The sequence below is a fragment of the Pseudorasbora parva genome, chromosome 13 (genome assembly GCF_024679245.1).
Source record: "Pseudorasbora parva isolate DD20220531a chromosome 13, ASM2467924v1, whole genome shotgun sequence".
NCBI classification, from domain to species: domain Eukaryota; kingdom Metazoa; phylum Chordata; class Actinopteri; order Cypriniformes; family Gobionidae; genus Pseudorasbora; species Pseudorasbora parva.
In genome coordinates this window covers 8,479,970-8,503,000 of record NC_090184.1, presented here as the reverse complement: position 1 = coordinate 8,503,000, position 23,031 = coordinate 8,479,970, and the positions used below count along the sequence as shown (strand labels likewise).

At 39.1% G+C, this 23,031-nt stretch overlaps 1 protein-coding gene across 2 annotated transcripts; it reads left to right on the top strand.

Annotated features, from left to right (window-relative positions):
* The first annotated feature begins 1,907 nt into the window (after nt 1–1,907).
* On the top strand, nt 1,908–21,685 carry golm1 (golgi membrane protein 1). Of its 2 annotated transcripts, none has more exons than XM_067413084.1 (10): nt 1,908–2,097; nt 12,079–12,250; nt 12,355–12,525; nt 14,280–14,334; nt 14,423–14,525; nt 14,620–14,725; nt 14,830–15,010; nt 20,256–20,390; nt 20,473–20,655; nt 20,867–21,685. In XM_067413084.1, exons 2-10 carry the CDS (start codon nt 12,119–12,121, stop codon nt 20,980–20,982), a joined length of 1,182 nt encoding a protein of 393 aa, XP_067269185.1. In that variant the 5' UTR covers nt 1,908–2,097; nt 12,079–12,118; the 3' UTR covers nt 20,983–21,685. The 2 variants fall into 2 exon arrangements, with proteins under 2 accessions (XP_067269185.1, XP_067269186.1); XM_067413085.1 differs by lacking the exon at nt 1,908–2,097 and adding an exon at nt 5,899–5,979.
* The last annotated feature ends 1,346 nt before the right edge of the window (nt 21,686–23,031 follow it).

Genomic DNA, 23,031 nt, shown 5'->3' with positions numbered 1-23,031 from the left:
ATCTGAAGCGTTTAAAGACTCCATTTGTCTATTGTTTATTTCTAAAGAAACACGACAATGCATAAAAGGCTCCATTACCTTGTATCTTACACTATCGCCCCGTAGAAGCTGTTTTTGTAAAAATAGACTAACGATTGCGCCATAACCAACGCGACTCTGTCGCACAGTTGAGAAATTACCGCATAGACAGGAGGAGACGCTCAGCAATCTTTTACTATGAGACAGTCGGGGGGACGTGGAGACATAAAGTCTGATAAAGTCAAGGGGGTAGACTAAGGAGCCCATAGTGAGCCAAAAGCAACGGGACAAAACATTTAAACAACGTGATTTAGATTTCACTTTCCACATCTACTAGACGACCTACAGCTGTCAGACAGGAGGCTCACGTCACATCTACGTCCTCAAGCTCAGTCTGAGCCTGCGCAGTTCGCTCAGCCATCAGGAAGTGAGTGCTTGTAAGTGACCTCATTTCCCGCCATTGAAGTCAATGGGATAGCTCTGTCCATTTCTTTTACTGTCTATGGTTTTCACGTGGATTTTAATCGGAACAATGTCTACAATATTTAACAACAATAATTTTTAACAAAGTCCCTTTTCTTTTCATATCCTTGAAACGTGCATTTAAGCCAATGAGACAATTTCTGTCATGATGTGTTGAGTGAATTCACGTTTCGTCATGAAAGCTAAACATACTTTTTTTTTTTTGCATTTGTCAAAATATATTATTTGTCGTAATATTAAAGAATTATTAATTAATAAAATGTATTAATTTCGTTTTCATGGATGGCAAGACTAATCCTATGAAGTCTTTCTGCAGAAATGCCATGATATGGGCATAAGAGTCACAAGTTCAGCCATTTAGATCTGTTTTAAACCTATTATTTTACCTAGCCTATATGTTTTCATGCAGAAAAAACATGTTTCACTTGTTCAAGCCATTATATTAAATGGTTATTTTTATTTTACATTTGAACATTTTAAATATGTCCTATTCTCTGTGTCTAAGAATTATGTGTAACAACATGAACGTGAAAGAAATAATATGACTGAATATACAGTCAAATGGGAAACACTTAACAACATGTAACACATTTATTAATATATTTTTTAAATAATAAAACGTTTTATAGTTGAAGTAATAGTAAACTACAGTTTTTGTGTCCATTAACATTAAATCTCCTCATACTATGTCTCGTCATACTATGTCCTAGTATTATTTTTAACATGAATGTGAAGGAAATACATACATAGGCTACACTACCAGTCAAAAGTTTCAGACCAGTAACATTTTTAAATGTTTTTAAAGAAGGCTCTTCCCTCCAATACTGAAGGGGTAGAGCTAAGGCGCGAGGAAAGGAAGCTAGGAAAGGAAACAAGGATGCACAAATAAGAATTGGAGGTTAAGGCTAGGGCATGGTGCTCTAAACAAATCACTGAAAATGATAGGAAAACACGAGGCAGGCTTGTGTGAGTGGTGTCAGGAAGAGGAGTCAGTGGAACACACATAATTATAAGATGTAGGAGGTATGAGGTACAGAAAGTGATAATGAGGAATAATTTGAGGGAATTAGGGGGGCAGGAGGTAACATTAAAACGAGTGTTGAACAAAGGTGACAGAGCACAGGTTAGGATATTGCTAACTTTCTTAAGGGGAACTGGTTTGTTTTATAGGTTATGAGGATAAAACAGGGAGAAGTTTGTTGGGCAATGAATGAATGCGAGTTGTAAAATTATTATTTTCTTTTATTTATTTATTTTATGTGGAAACTAGATTGTAAACCTATTGTCTAAATCACACTACGGAGCAGAAGGGGGCGGTAATGCACCAAAAGCTGGATGCCAACCGCCGTCAAAAACAAAAAAGAAGTCTACTCAACTGTAGTACCATGGTAGTACCTCCAAAGAACCATTCGATGAAAGAAACAACTGTTTACTGAACTGAAGACGAGGGAATCAGAATGAAGTGCGCATGCGCGTTGCGATTCAAGGCGAAAACGCTGCAGTTTGTTGAGTGATTTCATCCCGGAAAGACTACCGAATATCGAGATGTCCATGTTCTATCCCTTTTCCCGACGACACCTTTTATATTAAACGCCGGTAAGGGAAATTTGACACTAATATATGTATAATTGTAGCACTAATATAACGTATCTGTAGTAAAGATGTAAGTTTGACAATAACAATAAGCTGTATTAGCATGCATGCTACCAAAACAAAATCAGTTTCGTACTGATTTGCATTTTAATCATGTTTACACTCTGTGTGATTTGTTAAATAGTAGTATTTTCAAATATTTATTTTATTAATCATTCGTACAGTATTTTTTTCTCCTCAAGGCACAGTAGCCCCTAATAACTTAACTTACATTAACGTTAACGTGTAACCTTTGAATGTCTCTGGTGATGGTGAGCATGATTATACAGTCTCTGTAAGTACGTTAACGTTACACCATACTGGTTTGGTTTGCTTTTGATCCTTAAGCACATCCTGTGCCCTGGGTGTGCTCTAAAGTATTTGTTTAGTGATTGTCTAAGTAAAACGTGCAGGTGGTGTAAATTATGTGGGTTGGTAGCATGGGCGGATCTACAAAATTATTTATGGGGTGGCATGAGAACTTTGAGGGGTGGCAAAACTGAAGTAAGTATCCTTGCATGGTTCTTGTGGATTCAAGTAATTATATACAAATTTAGTGTATATACACGGGGGCACACATTTTTAATGGTCTATAAAGATTAAAGACTGTTGTGTGATAGATTTTGCCTGAAACTGATGGCTGGACTAAAACCTTAAAGTGAGTACAAATTCATATCAATATTAATTTACAAAGCATGACAAACAATACAGATAATATGAATATATGCATCAAGTACTGGTTTATTTAATCACTAACAGATAGCAAATACATATAAACCACAAGTAGTAGTGCATCTAGATTAAGATGTGGCGCATTCAATCACTAACAACTATTTTCATTTTTTTAATTTTTTTATTACAGGTTAATTAGCGCAACTGATCATTGATTGTATAGGCCTACCACAAACACAACAATTATTAATTAATTTTTATTTCAAATCCAAACGTTTACTGAACATGATGGCTTTTCAGCATTACAATCCACCCTTAGATGTCACATTTTAACGTACTAGGCCTACATTTAAACAACGTTTTATTCAGTTAATTACTTTATATTCATATACCTTATACTTTATATTTATATACATTGCTCACACAAGTGACAAAACATAGGCCTATGTTAAAATCAAAAACATTTTACATTAAAACTTACAATAGACAAAAAAAGCTAGTCTTTAATTTCTTTTATTTTTAAATAATTTTACAAGAAAGCCTATAGGTCATAAAGAACTTTGTTTCTCCACCTGCAAGAAATAATGTGTGCTCTCCATTTTGTCTTCCTATTTACCTAAATCTGTTGTTTTCCTTGCTTTACCCGAGGCAAAAAGTCAGATGTTGACTTTGAAACAGATTAGACTTCAAATGATAACTAGATTTTCACTTCAATACATGTTTATTTTATTGCAAACAATGCTCTGTCATTTTAATTCAGCACGTCCAACAAAAAATAGTGCAATGTTAAAGCTGGGAAAAAAAATATATACGCTCTTGGGCTGCAACAAATGATTATTTTAGTAATCGACTGATCTACCGATTATTAGAAAGATTAATCGACTAATCATCGATTTTTTTCCATTGATGACTAATCAGTAAGTTTTGAACGATTATTCAATTAGTTAAAACATTGAGGTATACATATTCTAACTCTTAATATAAAAAAGAAAATCACTTTAGCTTTTTGAAATGGTTGTTTTAATGAACTTTGAACCAACTAAACAGTTCATTTCCTTTAAGATCTCAGATTTCTGTCCAACTCAAATCACACACACATGCTTTCTACGCATTGTTTAAATATACTGTTCTCTTCCAGTTAAAAAAATAAAATAAATCAGCTGCAATTCCTCTGATGAGAAAAGTGATCAATAATAGGTGATGCTTAAACGGGACATTTACTTTAGGACACAAAGAATGGTAAAATATGAATCTGCAAACAATTATTACAAGTATACAAATTACAATCTTTTTTAAATGACAATTGAGCTGACAGATTCTCATTCATCTTTTAATTAACAGTATGAAATCGTAACTGACATGAATGATCCGATCTCTTTTTCTAAGTCTTCATGCATATGGAACAATGTATATCGTGTATATAATACGCCATAAAGTGCATATCATATGCACTCGAAAAACGGTGTGCATAAATCTCATTTTGGCGTATACATTCCAGGGCAGGATTTTTGTTGGGAAAGTCAGGGAGAGACGCACACTTCGATTAGACTGGATAAACACATGCAGCATCTTAATTGTTAAGAAAATTAGACAAAATAAATGAATAAATCAAGCATTTATTACACAACACTAGGCTATATCATACAGCATTCAGAAAAAAAGAACAGTTTGCAACATTGTGCTCCTAAGGGCTTTCACACTTTTCCAAAAGTGGGCTTTCTCTCAGTTTACCTGCTGATGAATTCTCCAAGTAGGGTCGAAACATAAACATTGCATTCATCAATAATATGCATCTAAACAGCTGAAATGGAAAATGATGGGCCGCTTCAAGAACTGCCTGCTCTCACCGCTGTACCACGTCAGGGATTGAAACATTTCTCTACTCCACAGGCTGGATTATTGAATATTATTCCACGGAGCATTTACTACTTTTAAAAAATGCGGGTCGGGTACAATATTTTCTTTTTCGCGGTCTGAGTTGCGAGCAGGTTAGTTGAAAACATCGGTCGGGGGCGGGTTGTTTATACATTGACCCGCACATCACTGATATCGAATATTTACCAACTATGTATATCAACTGTGTCTAAAGTGCTGGAAAAGAGGGAGTCAATAGTTTCTGTTGCAACATCGAGTTCCTCTCAGCTATCTGAGATGCTGAGGAGATGAAACTGATGAGGATGGAGACAGTGACAGTCCTGCCATATTTCAAGCGAGGGGACGACTTTGCAGCCTTAGCTAAATTAAGACTACAAGATACTTGGCAATGATCTGAGATGTTGTTGCTCTGCTGCAGAATTTCAACGTTCAACATCAACATTTATCATGTGACATTATTAGGATTATGACGAAGACTGGGTCCTGAAACATGTTTCCTTACTCCAGTAGAGTCTAAAATGTCTCTAAATGACAATCCCAATGTGTCTTTTTCAATGTCTACATGGATATTAAAATTAACAACAATTAGTACTTTATCTGCAGCCTGTACTAACTCTGATAGAAAATCAGCAAATTTAACAAATGTCAAACGGGATTTATCAATTACACTACACAACGTTACATAAAGCACCAAGTCTTCATAGGAATTATATTTGAAACAAGACTTCTGAGTAATACTGAAGATATTATTATAAATTATAGCAACCCCTCCCCCTCTACCTTTCAGACGTGGCTTTTTTTTGTAACAATAATCTCGGGGGGTGAACTCATTTAAAGTAATGTAGTAGTCAGGTTTTAGCCAGGTTTCTGTCAAACACAACACATCTAGATTATTATCTGTTCATTTTAATGATAAGCGCTTTTGGGGAAAGGGATCAAATATTCAGCAACCCGTGCTTTATCATTTGTTCATCTGTATTATATCTGTTGTTTATTTGTTTGACATAAATGTTTTACTTTTGAATGGTTGTGATGGGTTTTTGTATTTACTAATTCGGGGAACAGACACGGTCTCTATGTGATAATATCTATGTTGTGAAAGAGTCTGTATGTGTTGAAATTGATCTGACTTCTGTTACATGAGACAGCTAGCAGACAGTCATTTAGCCAGTTTGTTTGCTTCCTGACCTAGGCCCCAGTAAAGCTCTAAGACTGATATGTCTTGATATGTGGCATATTACAAGAGAAGAGCGGCACCACTCCAAGAAGGATGGATGCTATCCTTATTCAACAGATCAGGTCTGCCCCAAAAGCTTTTCCAATTGTCTATGAACCCTATGCTATTTTGCAGACACCACTTAGACAACCAGCCATTGAGTGATGCTAGTCTACTAAGTATCTCATCATCTCCTTTAACAGGAAGAGGTACGGAGCAATTGACTGCATTTGACATGATACTTGTGAGTTCACAAACCTCTTTAATGTTAATTTTGGTGATGTCCGACTGGTATAGTCGAACATCATTAGTGCTGACGTGAATAATAATCTTAGAGAATTTACGATTAGCTTTAGCCAGCACTTTTAAATTTGCTTTGATGACAGGATCAACAGGATCCTCAGTGGGTGCGTCATTGAGTGGGGAGAACCTGTTTAATATTCTAATCAGAATGGAAGAGTGTTATGAGCTGTCTCACAGTTGCCCTGATGCACGGGCTGTACTGCAGGAACCAAACAATCGACAAAAGTACAGAGTAGGGGTGGGCGATATCTCGATATTTAAAATATATTTTTTCAACTCGATATGGATTTGGACATATCGTATATATCGATATATTGTTTATATTTAATTCTGATTCCGCCACTTTGCTTGTTTGCCTTCCCTGTGCTGTGCTCGCCCCCGCTCGCGTGCCTCCCGCCTCTTGCTTTTGTTCCCCCTCCCCTCGCGTGTTGTCTCATTGAACACGGCTGCTTCCACAACCAGGTGAGGATAAGTCATTATGTTGACAAGCACGCGTTGTTCAGGACTCAGTTTAGAGACCATGTTTTCCTTGCTTGCTAACAACTGCTTGCTAAAATTCATAAAGAAATATTAATGTTCATCATAGTTCAAATCGCAAGTTTCACCCACAGTCTTGACACTATTGGTGCGAGACGCGGTCGCAATCATGCCAGTTTATGATTTGTGTCTAACTGATTGCATGGTTTTCGGTTAAAATGTCAAAATGATCACATATCATTTGAAAACATTAAAAAAATATTGCAATATCATTACTATTATTATTTTGTCAGCTTTATCACGGGATTATGATGAATAGGTCTATTCATATTTTAACCAGGAGGGAAAAACGCGACATCCCTGGTGTCCTGAGACACGCGGTGCTCTTCTGTAAGTTGTACTGTATCATATTATCAAATAGCCTACCTTCTGACATTCATATTTCGTTCTGTTTCCTGTAAAGATATCGAGATATATATTGTATATCGAGATATATTTTTTGCTCCATATCGCCCAGCCCTAGTACAGAGTTCACTAAGCTCTTCACATCCAAATCAGTGTCTAAAGCTGTTACGTTCTCACTAGGGCTGCACAATTAATCAAATTTCTAATCGCGATTATGATTATGGATGCTACGATTATGTAATCATTCAAAGTCGTGATTACAAAAAACAAACATTATTCTGCATGCTTAGATAGCATGTTACGCTGTGACAGCAGTATGCTGACTGATCGATGCACGCAAAATAACACCGACACCGTGCACACAGCCTATATGTTGTTTCTTTAAGATTCTAAACAAATGAAGATGTTTGTTATAAAACCTGTGATTTCTGTCTCTCCATTTAAGTCCATTCCCAGGGCATCATAAAGCATTGATGCTTAGGGCATCAAGACGGTCAGCGGCAGGACTGTCCATTCCTCTCAAACTTTGGGCCAAAAAGATCCAATAAATGTCATAAAAGCATTGTAAAAAAAAATTAATCGAGTGTCTAATCCAAATCCAAGTCTTCTGAAGAGACACAATGGCTTTGATGACCAAATTTACCATGACTCGCATACTGTAGTAAACGGACATTCAAATTATTGCGAGACACGCAAAAACAACACGAGTAAGTAAGTGCAGAATAACATTTTTTAGATGAGCTAAACATTTACAGTTTAGGAATAGTCATTTTGACACTTTCTTGCGATTAGAACTGTGACTGATTGCATTGATCATATAAATCACGAGCGCTGCTGGAATGACAAGCCTCACAGTCAAAGCGCAAACATTATTTATAGCGGAACTCCTTATAGTGAAAGCGCAAATCACCAGATCACATTTGGTTTTAGTAGTATGATTATTTAAAGCATTTCAGATGGTTTATTCTTAAATGTATAGTGCATTAATAGCAGGAGAGGAGGGACATAGCGACCGGGTGAGAATGCTGCCTCCATTGAAAGCATTAGTAATGCGTCGAAGGAAAACATTTTCGGAGTTTCAGTGACATTGCTACATTAAACCACTTTATACCATGGTCTGTTTTAATACTCGATTCTGATTGGCTGGAAGGTGTGCAGTAAAACCGTTTAATGCACCGGTAGTTCCAGTCAGTTTGATTACAGTTCGAAATTAATCCGCCACTATAAACACTGGTAACCATAGTAACACAGTTACGCTTGCAAACAGAGTGACAGTAGGTGTTTCTCAATGTCAAGGATGCTTCCTTGGAAGGACTGATCCTTCCAAGTCACTTCCTTCAGAGGCTAGGCGAGGATCCTCTTTAGCATTCGGAGAACACGTAAATGGAACAGGCTAGCAAGTGCACGTCATTGCGTCATTACGTCAGTGAAAAGGTCCGTTGGCCATCAATAACGTTATGTGTAACGTTATTTGTATTTTTTTTATTTTATATCAATACAGTAGTAATTTGTACCGGTATTTAAACGTTAAACTTTACTTATATTTACTACGGTAACATGTTTGGTAACGTAAATAAAAGCATTGTGGCAATCAGCGAGGTGAGGGACCGTGAGAGCGGGCCGGTGGAGTGATAATGAGCGGCAGCTGATCGCCACACCGGTCTCGGCTCACGGCAGTGACGGGAGTATAATTAGAGGAGCGTGGAAGACGAGAGAGGACCAGGCCTGGACTTTATATTATGGTTTGTTTATGTTTTATTATGTGTGTGCTGGTAGTCGCCCGTGAGGGGCTTCCTGCGTTACTTTAGTTTTGTTTATTATTTATTATAAAGTTGTTGAACGTTTGCCGGTTCCCGCCTCCTTCCTTCCCATCTACAAACCCCGAAACAAGCATATTTGCCTCGTTCACGCTTCGAGTCCGACTCCGGGAACGTCTGGAGATAGCTGGAGAAGCTGCGCGCATAGGATTGTGGGTGATTTGAGAGCGCGAAGGCTATTCCGAGGATCCTCGACATTGGAACAGTCCTTCGTCGGATGTCGATGACGTAGCATCTTTAGAATTCTGGCTTCCGAGGATCCTTCCTTGACATTGAGAAACGCCTAGTGGCAGCTGGCAGTATCAACCACAGGTATACATATCTATGGCAACATTAAGTGACATGAGACATGACGTGACGCACAGAAGCCAATGGCACATATGTCACTATGCGCAGATATGTATACGTATACATATCTATAACTATGCGTGTATGGTATTGGCACCTCCGTGGCACATGCGTTCTTCATTGTCATGTCACTTACATTATCGCGACTGACACTGACACCTGCATGACACCGAGTTGCGGAACATGTTGCCGTGTGTCATGCGTTTTTTACAGTCTATGATGGTCGTGACACCTACACTGACAGACTCGAGCACCTATATTATTATATAATTTAATGCATTAAATGTAATGTGTCTTTATGACGCAGGCTAACGTTACATAATGATGATTCGTTCAAATAAAGATTGCCTTGTCACTGATGTGTTTCCTGTCATTCATAAATAATTTTAAAGGGGGGGTGAAACACTCAGTTTCAGTCAGTGTCATGTCAATCTTGAGTACCTATAGAGTAGCATTGCATCCTGCATATCTCCGAAAAGTCTTTATTTTTTTAATAATTATATAAGAAAGATGCGCTGTTCCGAGTCTTTCCGAAAAAAGCCGAGCGGGTGGGGGCGTGTCGTGTGAGCGGAGCTAAATAATGACGTGTCCGCGCTGCTGCTATGTTGAGTCGAGTGCGTCGTAAAGCTGTGTCATCCCTAACAGCGGGAAAAAAACTTTATTCAAAATAAAAATATGGCTTGTAATCAGATACAGCCATACATCTATGATCCGGAATCAGACCCAGAGGCTGCAGTTGAACAGGAGCAGCAGCAAAAACGACTAGAGCAGGACGTCTCTATGTGGTACAAGTTATACACTAACTATATAATATGCTTAGCGGCTTGTGTTATTTACATATTTATACTTGAATTATATCGTCGTATTTTTGTCTTTGAAGGTGTACATGTGGGAAGTGCAGTTGTGCACGTGTGTTTGTGTGTTTACGCGTGGTTTGTGTAGACAGTAAGCGGACTAAAAAAAACACAGACATTTGAAGCAGTCTCACTCACCGCCTGCGGTTCTAACGTTGGGACTGCTCCATCCTTCAGCATTAGGCGATCGGGAAAATCCGGCGTCGAGCTGGGCCTTGTTTATGAAACAGTCGGCACCGAAATGCAGCGAACAGATATAAACATTCGCGCAACTCAGTTGCTGATCCGGAAAAGCAAATTACATCCACTGTTGCCTTAACGCGGGGTTTTGGGGAATCTGTGCAGGACTGTCTTGGTCTGGCAACAAAAAACGCACTTTTTTGGTGACATTGTTATGTGCACATCACCTGTCCAGCAGCCTACGAGCCAGCGCTTTGATGGGGGTAGCCTGTTACTTTCGCTCTCTCCCTCTCTCTCCCTCTCTCTCCCTCTCTCTCTCTCACGCGCTTCCGGTAGAATTGTCCGTAAGGCCCATACAAGGAAATTCCGCCCCCATTAACGTCAAAGGGGACGCATGATCTCAAAAAACTTGCCGAAACTTATGACTAACCGGAAGTAGTATTTTTGACAAAGAAATACTCCCATCAAACGTCCCCCTTAACTTTTGAAACTTTGTCTATGTTTAGTATGGGAATCCAAGTCTTTAACAGTGTAAAAAGATCAGTATGCATGAAACAGCATTTCACCCCCCCTTTAATAAATCCATTAAATAACCATTAAATAACTCTCTCTCTGATCTTTCTATTTCAGTTCTCTGTCTCTTTCCTTTAATAATGAATTTAAATAAATTTGATAATTTGTTCATATAAAAACATTTCAATTTCAAGGGATTAATCGACAATTATGATCTTTTTTAATAATCGTGCAGCCCTGATTCTCACTACTCTCAAATAAAGTTTGAATGCGTGTCTCTAATTCTGAAATCTTCTCCGTCAGCCAGACTATTGCTATAATTGATAATAATATCTTCAGTTCAGGTTTACTCAGAAGTCTCGTTTCAAATATAATTCTTATGAAGTCTTGGTGCTTTATGTAACGTTATGTAGTGGTAATGATAAATCCCGTTTGACATTTGTGTTGGCTGGCTACTGTATACAGGCCACCAGGGCACAGACTTTACCAAAGACTTTTTGTTTTACAAACTTTAATGTTCCATCAGTCATTCACGTTAGTGCTTGGCTAACAAATAATGTTATTGATACATGTGCACCACAATAAATTAGAAACACACACACACGCGGGTCTGTTGATGGACGTCAAACTGAGTAGCATCGTTGAGAAACGTCATGCTCAAGGTTCGGGTTGAATAACTAGTTTTTCCAATGTTTCATCGATTTGGACTCACGCTGGGAATGGTGTAAATTCGACGTCATCGTTACTGTCTTTACCGTGTGTACAATCGCTGAGCTTTAAGAAGCTTCCGGACGGAGCTGAAGTTTAGCTATGGTATTGGCCATTTGTTTCTGAAATATGCGATGTACGCAGTAGACCAATCACAACAGACTGAGCCATCTGACCAATCAGAGCAGATTAGGATTTAGAGAGATTAATTCATCCATCGAGTCGTTTGAGAATCATTGAACATTGTGGTGATTTGCAACGTATATTATGAGAGTACTATTTTTTTTTTAAACCTTTGATGCATGTTAACCTTGTTGGAGACTTCCAAAACTAAATTAGGAAACTTTAAAATAGCATAATAGGGGCTCTCTAACACAGTACCCAAGTAGTAGGTAAGATTCCACAGAAATGTACTGTCTATTTTAGCAGGCATGTTATGATTTCCAAAAATTAGGACTAGATATTTTTGCTTTGCCTCACTTGGTTTTGAAACAGCTCACTTTTTTTCTTTTTGCATTTGTTTATTTCTATTATTGTGGCTTTAAATGTCTATATAAAGTTTAATGTTCTCTTTCAGAAACCTATCTTTAAAGGTGTTTGTGGAACTGTGATAGAGCATGATGGGTGCACTTGGGAATGGTCGACGTGGCGGCCGCTCTTCATCTTTACTGTTGGCGGCTCTCATCACCTGCATCCTCCTGCTCGGCTTCAACTATTGGGTCTCAAACTCCAGAAACGTCGAGCTGCAGGTTTGACACAGTGTGACTGGATGTAGTCTGTGGCGAGTGGTGGTGTGAGGGGCTGTTTAACTGTAATAGGTCTGTTCAGAAAGGAGTTTTGTGTTGTTCTCCAGAGCAAGATATTAGAGCTGGAGGACCGCATGAGAAAGCTGGCTGTAGAAAGCGACAGAGAGCAGCAGAAGGCAGAGGAGGAGGCGCGCAGACAAAATGAGCAGATGGAGTTAATGGAGCAAACACACCACAAACAGCAGGAAAGCTCTCTGAACACCTGGATACAAGAAAAAGTATGAAAACACTCATCTTGCACTCAATAACAACAGTTCGAAGCCAGTTCGGAGCCAGTAATCATGCAGTTACTGGTCAAGATTTGATCATTTTTATTTAAATCACTTTACCCTATTAATTTGATAGGCAGATCAGTAGGTTTTCATGCTGTCCTTGTGAGCAGGTAAGCCGTCCTGCCCAAGGAAGCAGGCTGTCGTTCTCTTTTGTAGGACCATTTTAATGCCCTTATTGTCCACAACTATATTCAAAGGCACCTTGACTTCTCCAGTGATTTACTGGATGAGGATTAAGGGATACATTTGCTGTCATCTGGTGGAATATTGACCGTTCTTGTGAAAATTACAGATTTTAACAGTTGGATTGAGCCTAGTGCAATATGGGTGTTAAAGTTTTCCTACCTTTTTGGCACAGGCTTTTTTCTCAGTTTTCTCGAGTCATGTCACCTTTCTTCTGCATAGACAGAGTTTTATCAAAGCCATCTTGCCAGCTGTGAATCAGCACTGTTTGTATGTGGATTTTTAAAAATATGTTTGCTCATAGTCAAAAATATTTTTTCTAGCATTGTAAAAATGTCATGAAGTTATGGGATTTTTTTCTTTTATTTACATGACTTTTCAAAGTCTAGAAATAATACTTTTAAAATTAGTGACCTAATACACAAAGCTGTACGGTTTTAGTTGCTTTCCAGGTAACTTCATTTTTTAGGCTCAAAAAGAAGGATTGCTCTTGAGCAGGTTTTATTCTAGGTAAGAAATAGCAAACCAAAACTGGACCAATCAGCTATGAGCCAATATCTGATGCAATAAAGCGGTTATTTAATATATTTACTCCTTCTGCCTCTGCACACTAGAAGCGTGTCTGACGCGGCACTGCTGCTGCTATTGATGCGGAGGGAAGCACTATTCCTAATGTTAAACATAAATAGCCTACTGATACAGCAAAGCCAACGTCGGCAGTAGCCACATATCTATGGTATTGACGGCAAAATAGGCTACAGAATATTTCGTTCTGTATTGACAGGCCTATATCTGCATTTATGTAAACCTACAGACTTTCAAACATGAAAATGTAATTTAATAATATGTATTCGTGTAAAAATGATATATAAACATCTTTTCCTATTCTATTTTGCCTGGAGACGCTCCCAACACACGTGAAAAATAGGCGCTCTTCTATTTCTAGCATGCACGCGTTTTCCGCGCGTCACAGGCAGTGTGCAAACTCCAACCTGTTAACATGGGAGCCGAAACAAAAACGGACACGCCACGCAGCCGAGACGCTCACGCTTGCATTGTGTCCCCGGATTAGATTAACCAACTTGTTGAAATTTAATCGATGGGCATAGCCTGTAGGCAGAGTTGCATACATAGAAAAATCGTATAATGTGTTTCTTTGTTGTAGGTTTATACTTATTTGTGTGTGTGTGTGTGTGTGTGTGTGTGTGTGTGTGTGTGTGTGTGTGTGTGTGTGTGTGTGTGTGTGTGTGTGTGTGTGTGTGTGTGTAGCCTACTTTATGTTTTCAAGGTTTTATTAAAACTTATGTTTACTCAGTTTTAACTGAGTGTTTAACAAAAAAATGTATATGTCACTATCTTGACTAAGGGTTATTGATGCCCAGAAATATAACCAGGTTGGCAATTATACCTAAAATGGCTTTGTATTTAAGCTGGTCACACTGGGATTTGATAGCCAAAATGGGATATTGGATATGTTCAGTGTGTTTTTTGGTCTAAAAGGTTTCTCTCTGTCATAGGCGAATCTGAAGCTCAACATTTCCTCCAGTGCTAAAATGGTGCAGGACATGAAGAGTAAGTGTTTACCTCATATTTGTCCTATTATATTTACTCTGTGACACATCATCTTTCCTTCACATTTATGTTGATTTTCTTTTATTAGATCGTATGAAGTCATTACTGGAGGATGTGAGTAAAATGCAGAGCGAGGTGAAGTCCTGTCAAAATAACATGGACACTTTCAGTATGAAAGCCAGCATTGAAATGTAGGTCCATTCCGAATGCTCTAATCTAAAATACTAAAGACATTATAGTGCTTGGTCAGTATGATAATGGCTGTGTGTTCGGGTGATTGTGCAGGACTAAGTGCAACAAACAAATTGAGGCCACAAAAGAGGAATGCAATAGGAAAATTGCAACTGCCAAACTGGAAAAGCAAAGGACACCTGAAAAGGAAGATCCACAGGTATGGCTATAAGAAAAAATGTCCTTAAATGGTTCCTTTATAGTGATTCTTATTTATTGGGTCTCTCTAACCCCTTTTCCACTGACACAAACTGTCCTTCACAGAATGCTGATGGGTCCAAGCAGAAACTCTCAGTTTCAAATGCAAAATCGGATGTTCCCGCTACAAACCATCCTGATAAAAGTGTGGCAGAACCTCAGAACGGCAAACCAGATGTGAATTCACAGTCCAATAATGATGCTAAGGTCCAAACCAATGAGTTAGTGGTAGAGAAAAATGAAGAAGGTGCGAGTTGCCTGTTTGAGTGTGGTTTGTAAATGTTTGATTACTGGCCTATCAGTTTAAAGAGTCTCAAAAAAAATGTAGATCAGGATGAAGTCCATCATCAAGTCTGATAACCTGCAAGAGTTCCCTACGTCTTGTGACTAAAGTTAATTATAGCCTATTATTCACGCAAATACACAGTACAGAAGCTGTGGTTATAATGTGATAAAAAAAAAAAAAGTTAATTAAAATTTTAAACAATATTGTCCTTGAACATAAAAAACAATAGAAATTATAAAACATTTTGGAACTAAGCCAAGTTTAATTATATGTCCCCTCAAAGATAAATTTGTCGTCATGCACTGATCAGGCATAACATTATGACATTCCTAATATTGTGTTGGTCTCGCTTTTGCTGCCAAAAAAGCTCTGACCTGTTCACCTGAAGGTGTTCTGTGGTATATGGCACTAAGATGTTAGCAGCAGATCCTTTAAAGCCCTGTAATTTGCGAGGTGGGGTCTCCACCTCAATCTCATTGTTGTGCTCCTCAAACCATTCTCGAACCAGTTTTGCTTTGTGGCAGGAGCATTATCCTGCTGAAAGAGGCCACAACCACCAGGGAACACCGTTTCCATGAAAGGGTGGACATGGTCTGCAACAGTGCTCAGGTAGGTGGTACATGTCAAAGTAACATCCACATGGATGGCAGGACCCAAGGTTTCCCAGCAGAACATTGCCCGAAGCATCACACTTCCTCCGCCAGCTTGCCTTCTTCCCATAGTGCATTCCTGGTGCCATGTAAGCACATGCACCCGGCCATCCACGTGATGTAAAAGAAAACGTGATTCATCAGACCAGGCCACCTTCTTCCATTGCTCCGTGGTCCAGTTCTGATGCTCACGTGCCCAATGTTGGTGCTTTCGGCAGGGGTAAGGGGTCAGCATGGGCACCCTGACTAGTCTGTGGCTATACAGCCCCATACGCAACAAACTGCGATGCATTGTGTATTCTGACACCTTCCTATCAGAACCAGCATTAACTTCCTGAGCACTTTGAGCTACAGTAGCTCATCTGTTTGATCAGACCACACAGACCTGGCTTCACTCCCCACGTGCATCAATGAGCCCTAGCACAAGCAAACCTCTCCACAACAAACCACATGATTTTCATGTCTGTAGCACAATGTACCCATATTGGCATTATTAATATTCACTCCATCTCCATGACCCTATCGCCGGTTCACCCCTGTCCCTTCCTTGGACCACTTTTGATAGATACTGACTGGGAACACCCAGTCGTCTAGCCATCACAATTTGGCCCTTGACAATACTTGCTGCCTAATATATCCCACCCACTAACAGGTGCCGTGATGGAGATAATCAGTGTTATTCAGTTCACCTGTCATAATGTTGTGCCTGATCAGTGTATACAGGATACCACTCAATATGCCACTGCTGTTTGAGAGGGATGTGGGACAGGACATAGACCAAATGTCTCCCTATGTTCGAAAGCCACTGAGACTTGTTGTAAAGGTCTTAAGAGAACATTTTATCTTCCACCGGTGCGACATTCAGGCTTATAGTATATTTGATTTTGCGCTGTCAGAAAAAATGAAACTAAATTACAGGCATGTGTAAAAGTACTTTACCACATTAAAGGATGCAAATATAGTAGGGCTGGGATAAACGATTATTTTTTAAACGATTAATCTAGCGATTATTTTTTCGATGCATCGATTAATCTAACGATTAATTTTTCCTTGCCGATTCGGTTGCGATTCGATTCGATTACCGATTATCTACCCATTAATTGCCTAATAGCAATTTATACATGTTGATTTAATTATCTGAATGAAAAAACGAATTCCTTAACATTGCAATATATGTTTATTGCTCTTAAAATTCCAAACTAAGACTATACAAGAGCAATGCATTCAATAAAACCTTGAAAACATAAAGTAGGCCACACACACACACACACACACACACACACACACACACACACACACACACACACACACACACACACACACACACAAATAAGTATTAACCTACAACAAAGAAACATATTATACGATTTTTCTATGTATGCAACTCAGCCTACAGGCTATGGCCATCGATTAAATATCAACAAGTTGGAGACGCGTGAGCGTCTCGGCTGCGTGGCGTGTCCGTTTTTGTTTCGGCTCCCATGTTAACAGGTTGGAGTTTGCACACTGACTGTGACGCGCGGAAAACGCGTGCATGCTGGAAATAGAAGAGCGCCTATTTTTCACGTGTTGGGAGCCTCTCCAGGCAAAATAGAATAGGAAAAGATGTTTATATATCATTTTGACATGAATACATATTATTAAATTACATTTTCATGTTTGAAAGTCTGTAGGTTTACATAAATGCAGATATAGGCCTAATTGTAATAATAAAAAACGTCAATTATCGATTTTGAAATATTGCAACTGTCAATACAGAACGAAATATTATGTAGCCTATTTTGCCGTCAATACCATAGATATGTGGCTACTCCCGACGTTTTCTTTGCTGTATCAGTAGGCTATTTCTGTTTAACATTAGGGATAGGGCTTCCCTCCGCATCAATAGCAGCAGCTGCGCCGCGTCAGACACGCTAGTAGTGTGCAAAGGCAGAGAAAACGCCACGCAGCCCCGTGGCTGACACGCAACAGAAACGCCACGCGCATCCGCGGCATGACAGTGAAAAAAGTTACATGTAGAGTGCATTACGGGCGCCAATATTCCGTTTAAAACCGGAATAGTCCTGGGATGAAACTGCTCACTTAGAGGATGGATACCCTCGGTCACATCGGGCGATAAGACATTGAACATTTTAAATTTAAAACAGCTTATTATGTAGGTAACGGAGCCAATGTGTCCGATGCTTTCACTTGATGCACACGTTTGTTTTTGTGATTAAAATACATCAAATATTACCAAAACATCTGTCTTCCTGTGTGCAGAAATTTGTTTATGTAGCCGTGACAACAAAACGCGTGCGCGCATGCCTGTGATGCTCCGTGCGCACCGCGCGCCAACCCCATAGACTGAGGCCAACCCGCAAGCCTTGCACTTCTTAAAGTCTGAGGAGCCACTCGTGTTGCTACCATAGATATACATAATAAATAATATACTTATTATGTACATCTATGGTTGCTACTACTCTCCGGCGCCGCCATCTTTATTTTGAGTCTGACGAATCGACGCGCATATTTTGCGTCGACGTATTTTTTGCGTCGACGTCATCGATGACGTCGACGCGTTGTCCCAGCCCTAAAATATAGTAATTAAAAGTGAACAAAAGGAAGAAACGTATATAATCCCCTGTAAAATAGGTGAGACATGAGTGAAGATTTGGGAAAAGAAAAGTGTAAAACTGCATGCACATACAAACCACCGCGGTGGGGCGGTTGTCAGGTTGACCGGCACAGCCCTAGCACAAGCAAACCTCTTCACAACAAACCACATGATTTCCATCCCTGTAGAACAATGCATACCCGTATCGATATACAAAATGAATATTAACTACATCTTTCGGATGAGCCATTAAACCGAGGTCCCGACTCTCTGTGGTCGTTAGAAAAAAAAAAACATTAAAAAACCCAGGTTGTCTTTCGGAACAAGAGTAGGGGTGTAACCCTGTCATCCTGGCCAAATTTGTCCATTGGCCTCTGTCCATCATGGCCTCCTAATCATCCCCATATCCTGATTGGCTTCATCACTCGGTCTCCTCTCCACCAATCAGCTGGTGTGTGGTGAGCGTTCTGGCGCAATAGGGCTGTCGGTCACATCATCCAGGTGGGTGCTGCACTATGGTGTTGGGTTTAAAGTTCTTTGAGTGCCTAGAAAGCGCTATATATATTGAACAAATTATTATTATTATTATTATATCTTTTCTAAATGCACGTTACTGATCTTCCGGTGAAATGACAGACTTCTCTCTGGTAGCGAATGCAGGACTTTTCCAATCATTTAGTGTAGTTAAACCCGACATCTGCAAGCTTGTGTTAATCTGACTCTGTATTTCGGTGCAGTGCCTACACCTCAACTCCAGTCAACTTGCGTACTGTTTTATCGCCATTAAGCTGCTTTGAATCAATGATTACGTTTACATGCATCCTCAATTGCAATTGGATTAGGCAATATTGCAATTAAATCTCATGTAAAATCCATACTTCAATCAAATTAAGCTCAATACATTTATTGTAAAATATACTAATATGTATATTTTGTATACTAATTTTTAAACACAATAAATAGGCATGTAAACACTTTATTGTGTACTGTGAAAATCTGAATTAAAAAAGTATGTTTTAGGGATCCGTGTGCACTGTTAAAGCCCTTTACTATAAGGACGGCAACATTTTAATAATTATTCTAACTCTAAGGGAATAGCAAAGTGTACGCCACAACTATTACTGTAGCAACCATAGACCGTAAAAAAATATGGACGACTCGACATCATCCGTTTCCGCTTGCCATATTTGAAGCTTTCTGGCGGGGGTGCACGGCGCTGACATCTTGGGACCGAGTCTGCGCAGTAGCGATTTCGGGACCGGAGTTGCGCAGTAGAGCGCAGGAAGTAGAGCAGGAAGTACAGCCGCGATATCAAAAGCCCGCCCACACTCTCGCAGATGCAGAACAATGAATTATGTTGGTGTGAAATAAACAGTTATGGAAATGTAGAAATTAAAGCTAAAGCTCTAATCTGCTCCCAAAAATTTCGAAAAAAGTCCGTTAGTGCCTCAGTGACAACTTCATTCAGAGAAGCCGTCAGTCTCAGCTGTCAATCATGACGTCACACCCCCCGTTTTTATAGCATCAAATAACTAACTCAAACTAAACTTATTTTAAAAACGAACACTGGAAATGAAATCATCGTGATGATAACTGCCTTCAGTGACATAAACTAACTTTGGGGAAAAAAATTTAAAGTGTAATTTTATTATTTAGTTTGCCTCGCGTCCATTAGAAACACAGAGGTGCGGCTATACTGGGACCGGTCACCGGGGGGCGATCGAGGCGCGAAAGCTTCAGTAAATGAGAGGGAGACTGCAGGCCTGGTAGCAACACAGAGAAACTAAACCAGCTGGTGACCAATAAAAACATTGACAGCCAATCAGAATCCACCTGTCTGAGCATTTAAAGGGGCAGATTTCATTTCTGCAGCATGTGCTTATAATAAATAACATTAGAAAAACTAAATTCTCTGTTTCTCCAGAATGTGTTTTAACAGTATTTTGTCTGCTCCTCTAAGATGCTGTGATTTTACAAGACTCACCCACCCCCACCTCAAAACGGACCAATAAGAGTGAGACTCTCAACAGAGCAGCCAATGAAGAAATTCCAGAAGCAGTGGTGGATGTTAAAGGACAGGCTTCAAAGGCCATAGGTAGGGTAACAGAGAGAATCCAGTCATTAAAGCACGACACACACACAAACACATATTACTAATTTTATCTGTTTTCATGCAGATACTGTGCTGGATGAAGCTGGGATTTTAGACCCAAAGGAAGATGACATTGGGATTGGAGACGAGGAGGAGGAAGATGTCAGAATTGGGGAAAGGAAAGAGGAAGACGCAGCAAATGGGAAGGAAGATGCTGTTATGTATGACAATGAGGGCGAGATAGAAAAACAGCTCTCTAAGATTAAAGGTGGTTTTCAACAACAAAAGGATCACACTGAAATATTAAACTCAATCATACAAATATACTTTTTTCAATTTTGAAATTAAAATGACTGGATAAAGATGTTTTTTGGGGGTCTTTTTTACAGACTGAAGGATGACTCATTTTATGTGGTAATTGAAGACAGAGGAAGTTGTTTTTATGCAATAAATCATGAATAATTTCCTGGGTTTTGCAGATGAAAATCAAGGTGCAGGTCAAGATCTAGAGGATGATGTGGCTAATTATAATGGCGATGATGACAACCAACCGGAGTCTGAGGATGAGAAGCAAGCGGAGCTCGCAGGGATGTGACAAACATGTTCCATCACAGCTCACATGATGTTACTGCAACATTTTCTTCAGCTGAAGGCTGTCGCAAACCGTTATTAGTGGCCCTTTTTACCCTCCCAACAGACGTTTAAAAGGTGGGAGAGGAAACCTGCTGTAAAGACTCATTTATGCTGGTGGATACTGCGCTACTGTGTAATGAAGGATATGAGTTCATGTCATTAACAAACTATCTCACATGTCTTACCAGGACAGGCGTGATGAAGACATTTATTTTACAGGGACTTATTTCAGTTTAAACTTGAATGTAACTACTAATGACATCAAGCCTTTAAATGAATGCTTCATGGTGAATTTTCCCTGTCAAACCATCTCTTAAATGTAAAATGCTTTGTTCTTGGTCAAGTACAACTTGTACAACTGCTGATCTGTTGCAAGAACTGCTTTATTTTGTCTTTACAGTTTATGTTCTGTTTTGATGAAACCGGATGTCAACATTTTAGCTGCTGAAAAACACAGGAATATTAGATGTTAAGACTAAAAGACACGTTTCTCTTCATTCATTTAATTGCAGTGCAATCCAGTCTTTTATTTGCTGTAAAAGGTTACTTTTATGTTAATGTAAGAATTTTTTAAAAATTCTGTTGGGAGGTAGAATATGTTTTTGGAAAATATGGGTTTCTTACTGAATTTCTGATCTCAAAATAAATGTTTTTGTTGCGCTCTACCTATTGTGTCCATTTAATTGCTTAACCATGTAGATGATGAGCAATGACTGGCATTATAATTAAATCCTATTGTACTACCTACAGTACCGCATGGTATATGCTGCATTATGAGGACCTCACAATGTATTAATTTAGCAAGTTATTGCAGTTTATTTGCAATTTTGCATAGAAATGTCAACTTTGGCACTTTCAAATAATATTTTAAGAAGGTGTTAGAAATCCAGATTAGTATCTGGCCCTTATCACACTAAATAGAAGAAAACGTTGGGTATTAGATATGGGGCAGATATGTGTGGCCCCTTTAAGAGATGCAAGCTATTTATTGAACTGCCGTTATTTTGTGTGTGTGTGCACCAAACTGCTGCGATTCTTGCGAATAGTGTGAGAAACACAGACTCGTGAGCGCTCTTGTTCAGTAAATTAACAATCAAGATTGTGTCAAAGCAGCTTCACAGTGTCAAACAGGATAATATTGCATCAAAATTAGATTTGGCTGCACAGTCGTTCTGGAGAAAACAGTGATGTTATCAGCTTATTTTAATGTATCATATAGCGACAATGTTGGCAGATACGTATTATAGTTTATAGAATTAATTAAAACCTCATTCATAAATTTTATCTGTATAACTAGTTGAATAACTTTGATCCTAATTTTTGTGTCCCCAACTGAGCAAGCCAAGCCAAAGGCGACAGTGGCAAGGAACCAAAACTTCATCAGGAGCATGATGGAGAAAAATAAACCTTTGGAGAAACCAGACTCAGTCGGGGTGCCAGGTCTCCTCTGGCCTATTAACACACCGTGTATGATTATTATTCTGGCAACCTTACAGGTCAGAAATCATATAAGATCGGATTATTCAAAATTTCAGGGTATCAGAGTGTGTGACAGAGTAAACTGACAGAGTGTGTCTGCTTCCCGAACAATGCTAGGAAGACTGTTCCAGAGTTTAGGTGCTAAATAGGAAAAGGATCGTCCGTCTGCAGTTGATTTAGATATTCTAGGTATTATCAACTGGCCAGAGTTTTGACACCGCAATAGACGTGATGTTAAGAACTCGCTTAAGTACTGGGGAGCTAAACTATTTAGTGCTTTGTAAGTAATACGCAAGATTTTAAAATGTATGCGATGTTTAATAGGGAGCCAGTGCAGTGTTGACAGAACTGGACTGATATGATCATACTTCCTGGTTCTAGTAAGAACTCGAGCTGCTGCGTTTTGGACTAGCTGGAGTTTGTTTATTAAGCGAGCAGGGCAACCACCCAGTAGAGCATTACAATAATCTAGCCTTGAGCTTATGAACGCATGTACTAACTGTTCAGCATTTTGCATTGAAAGCATGTGCCG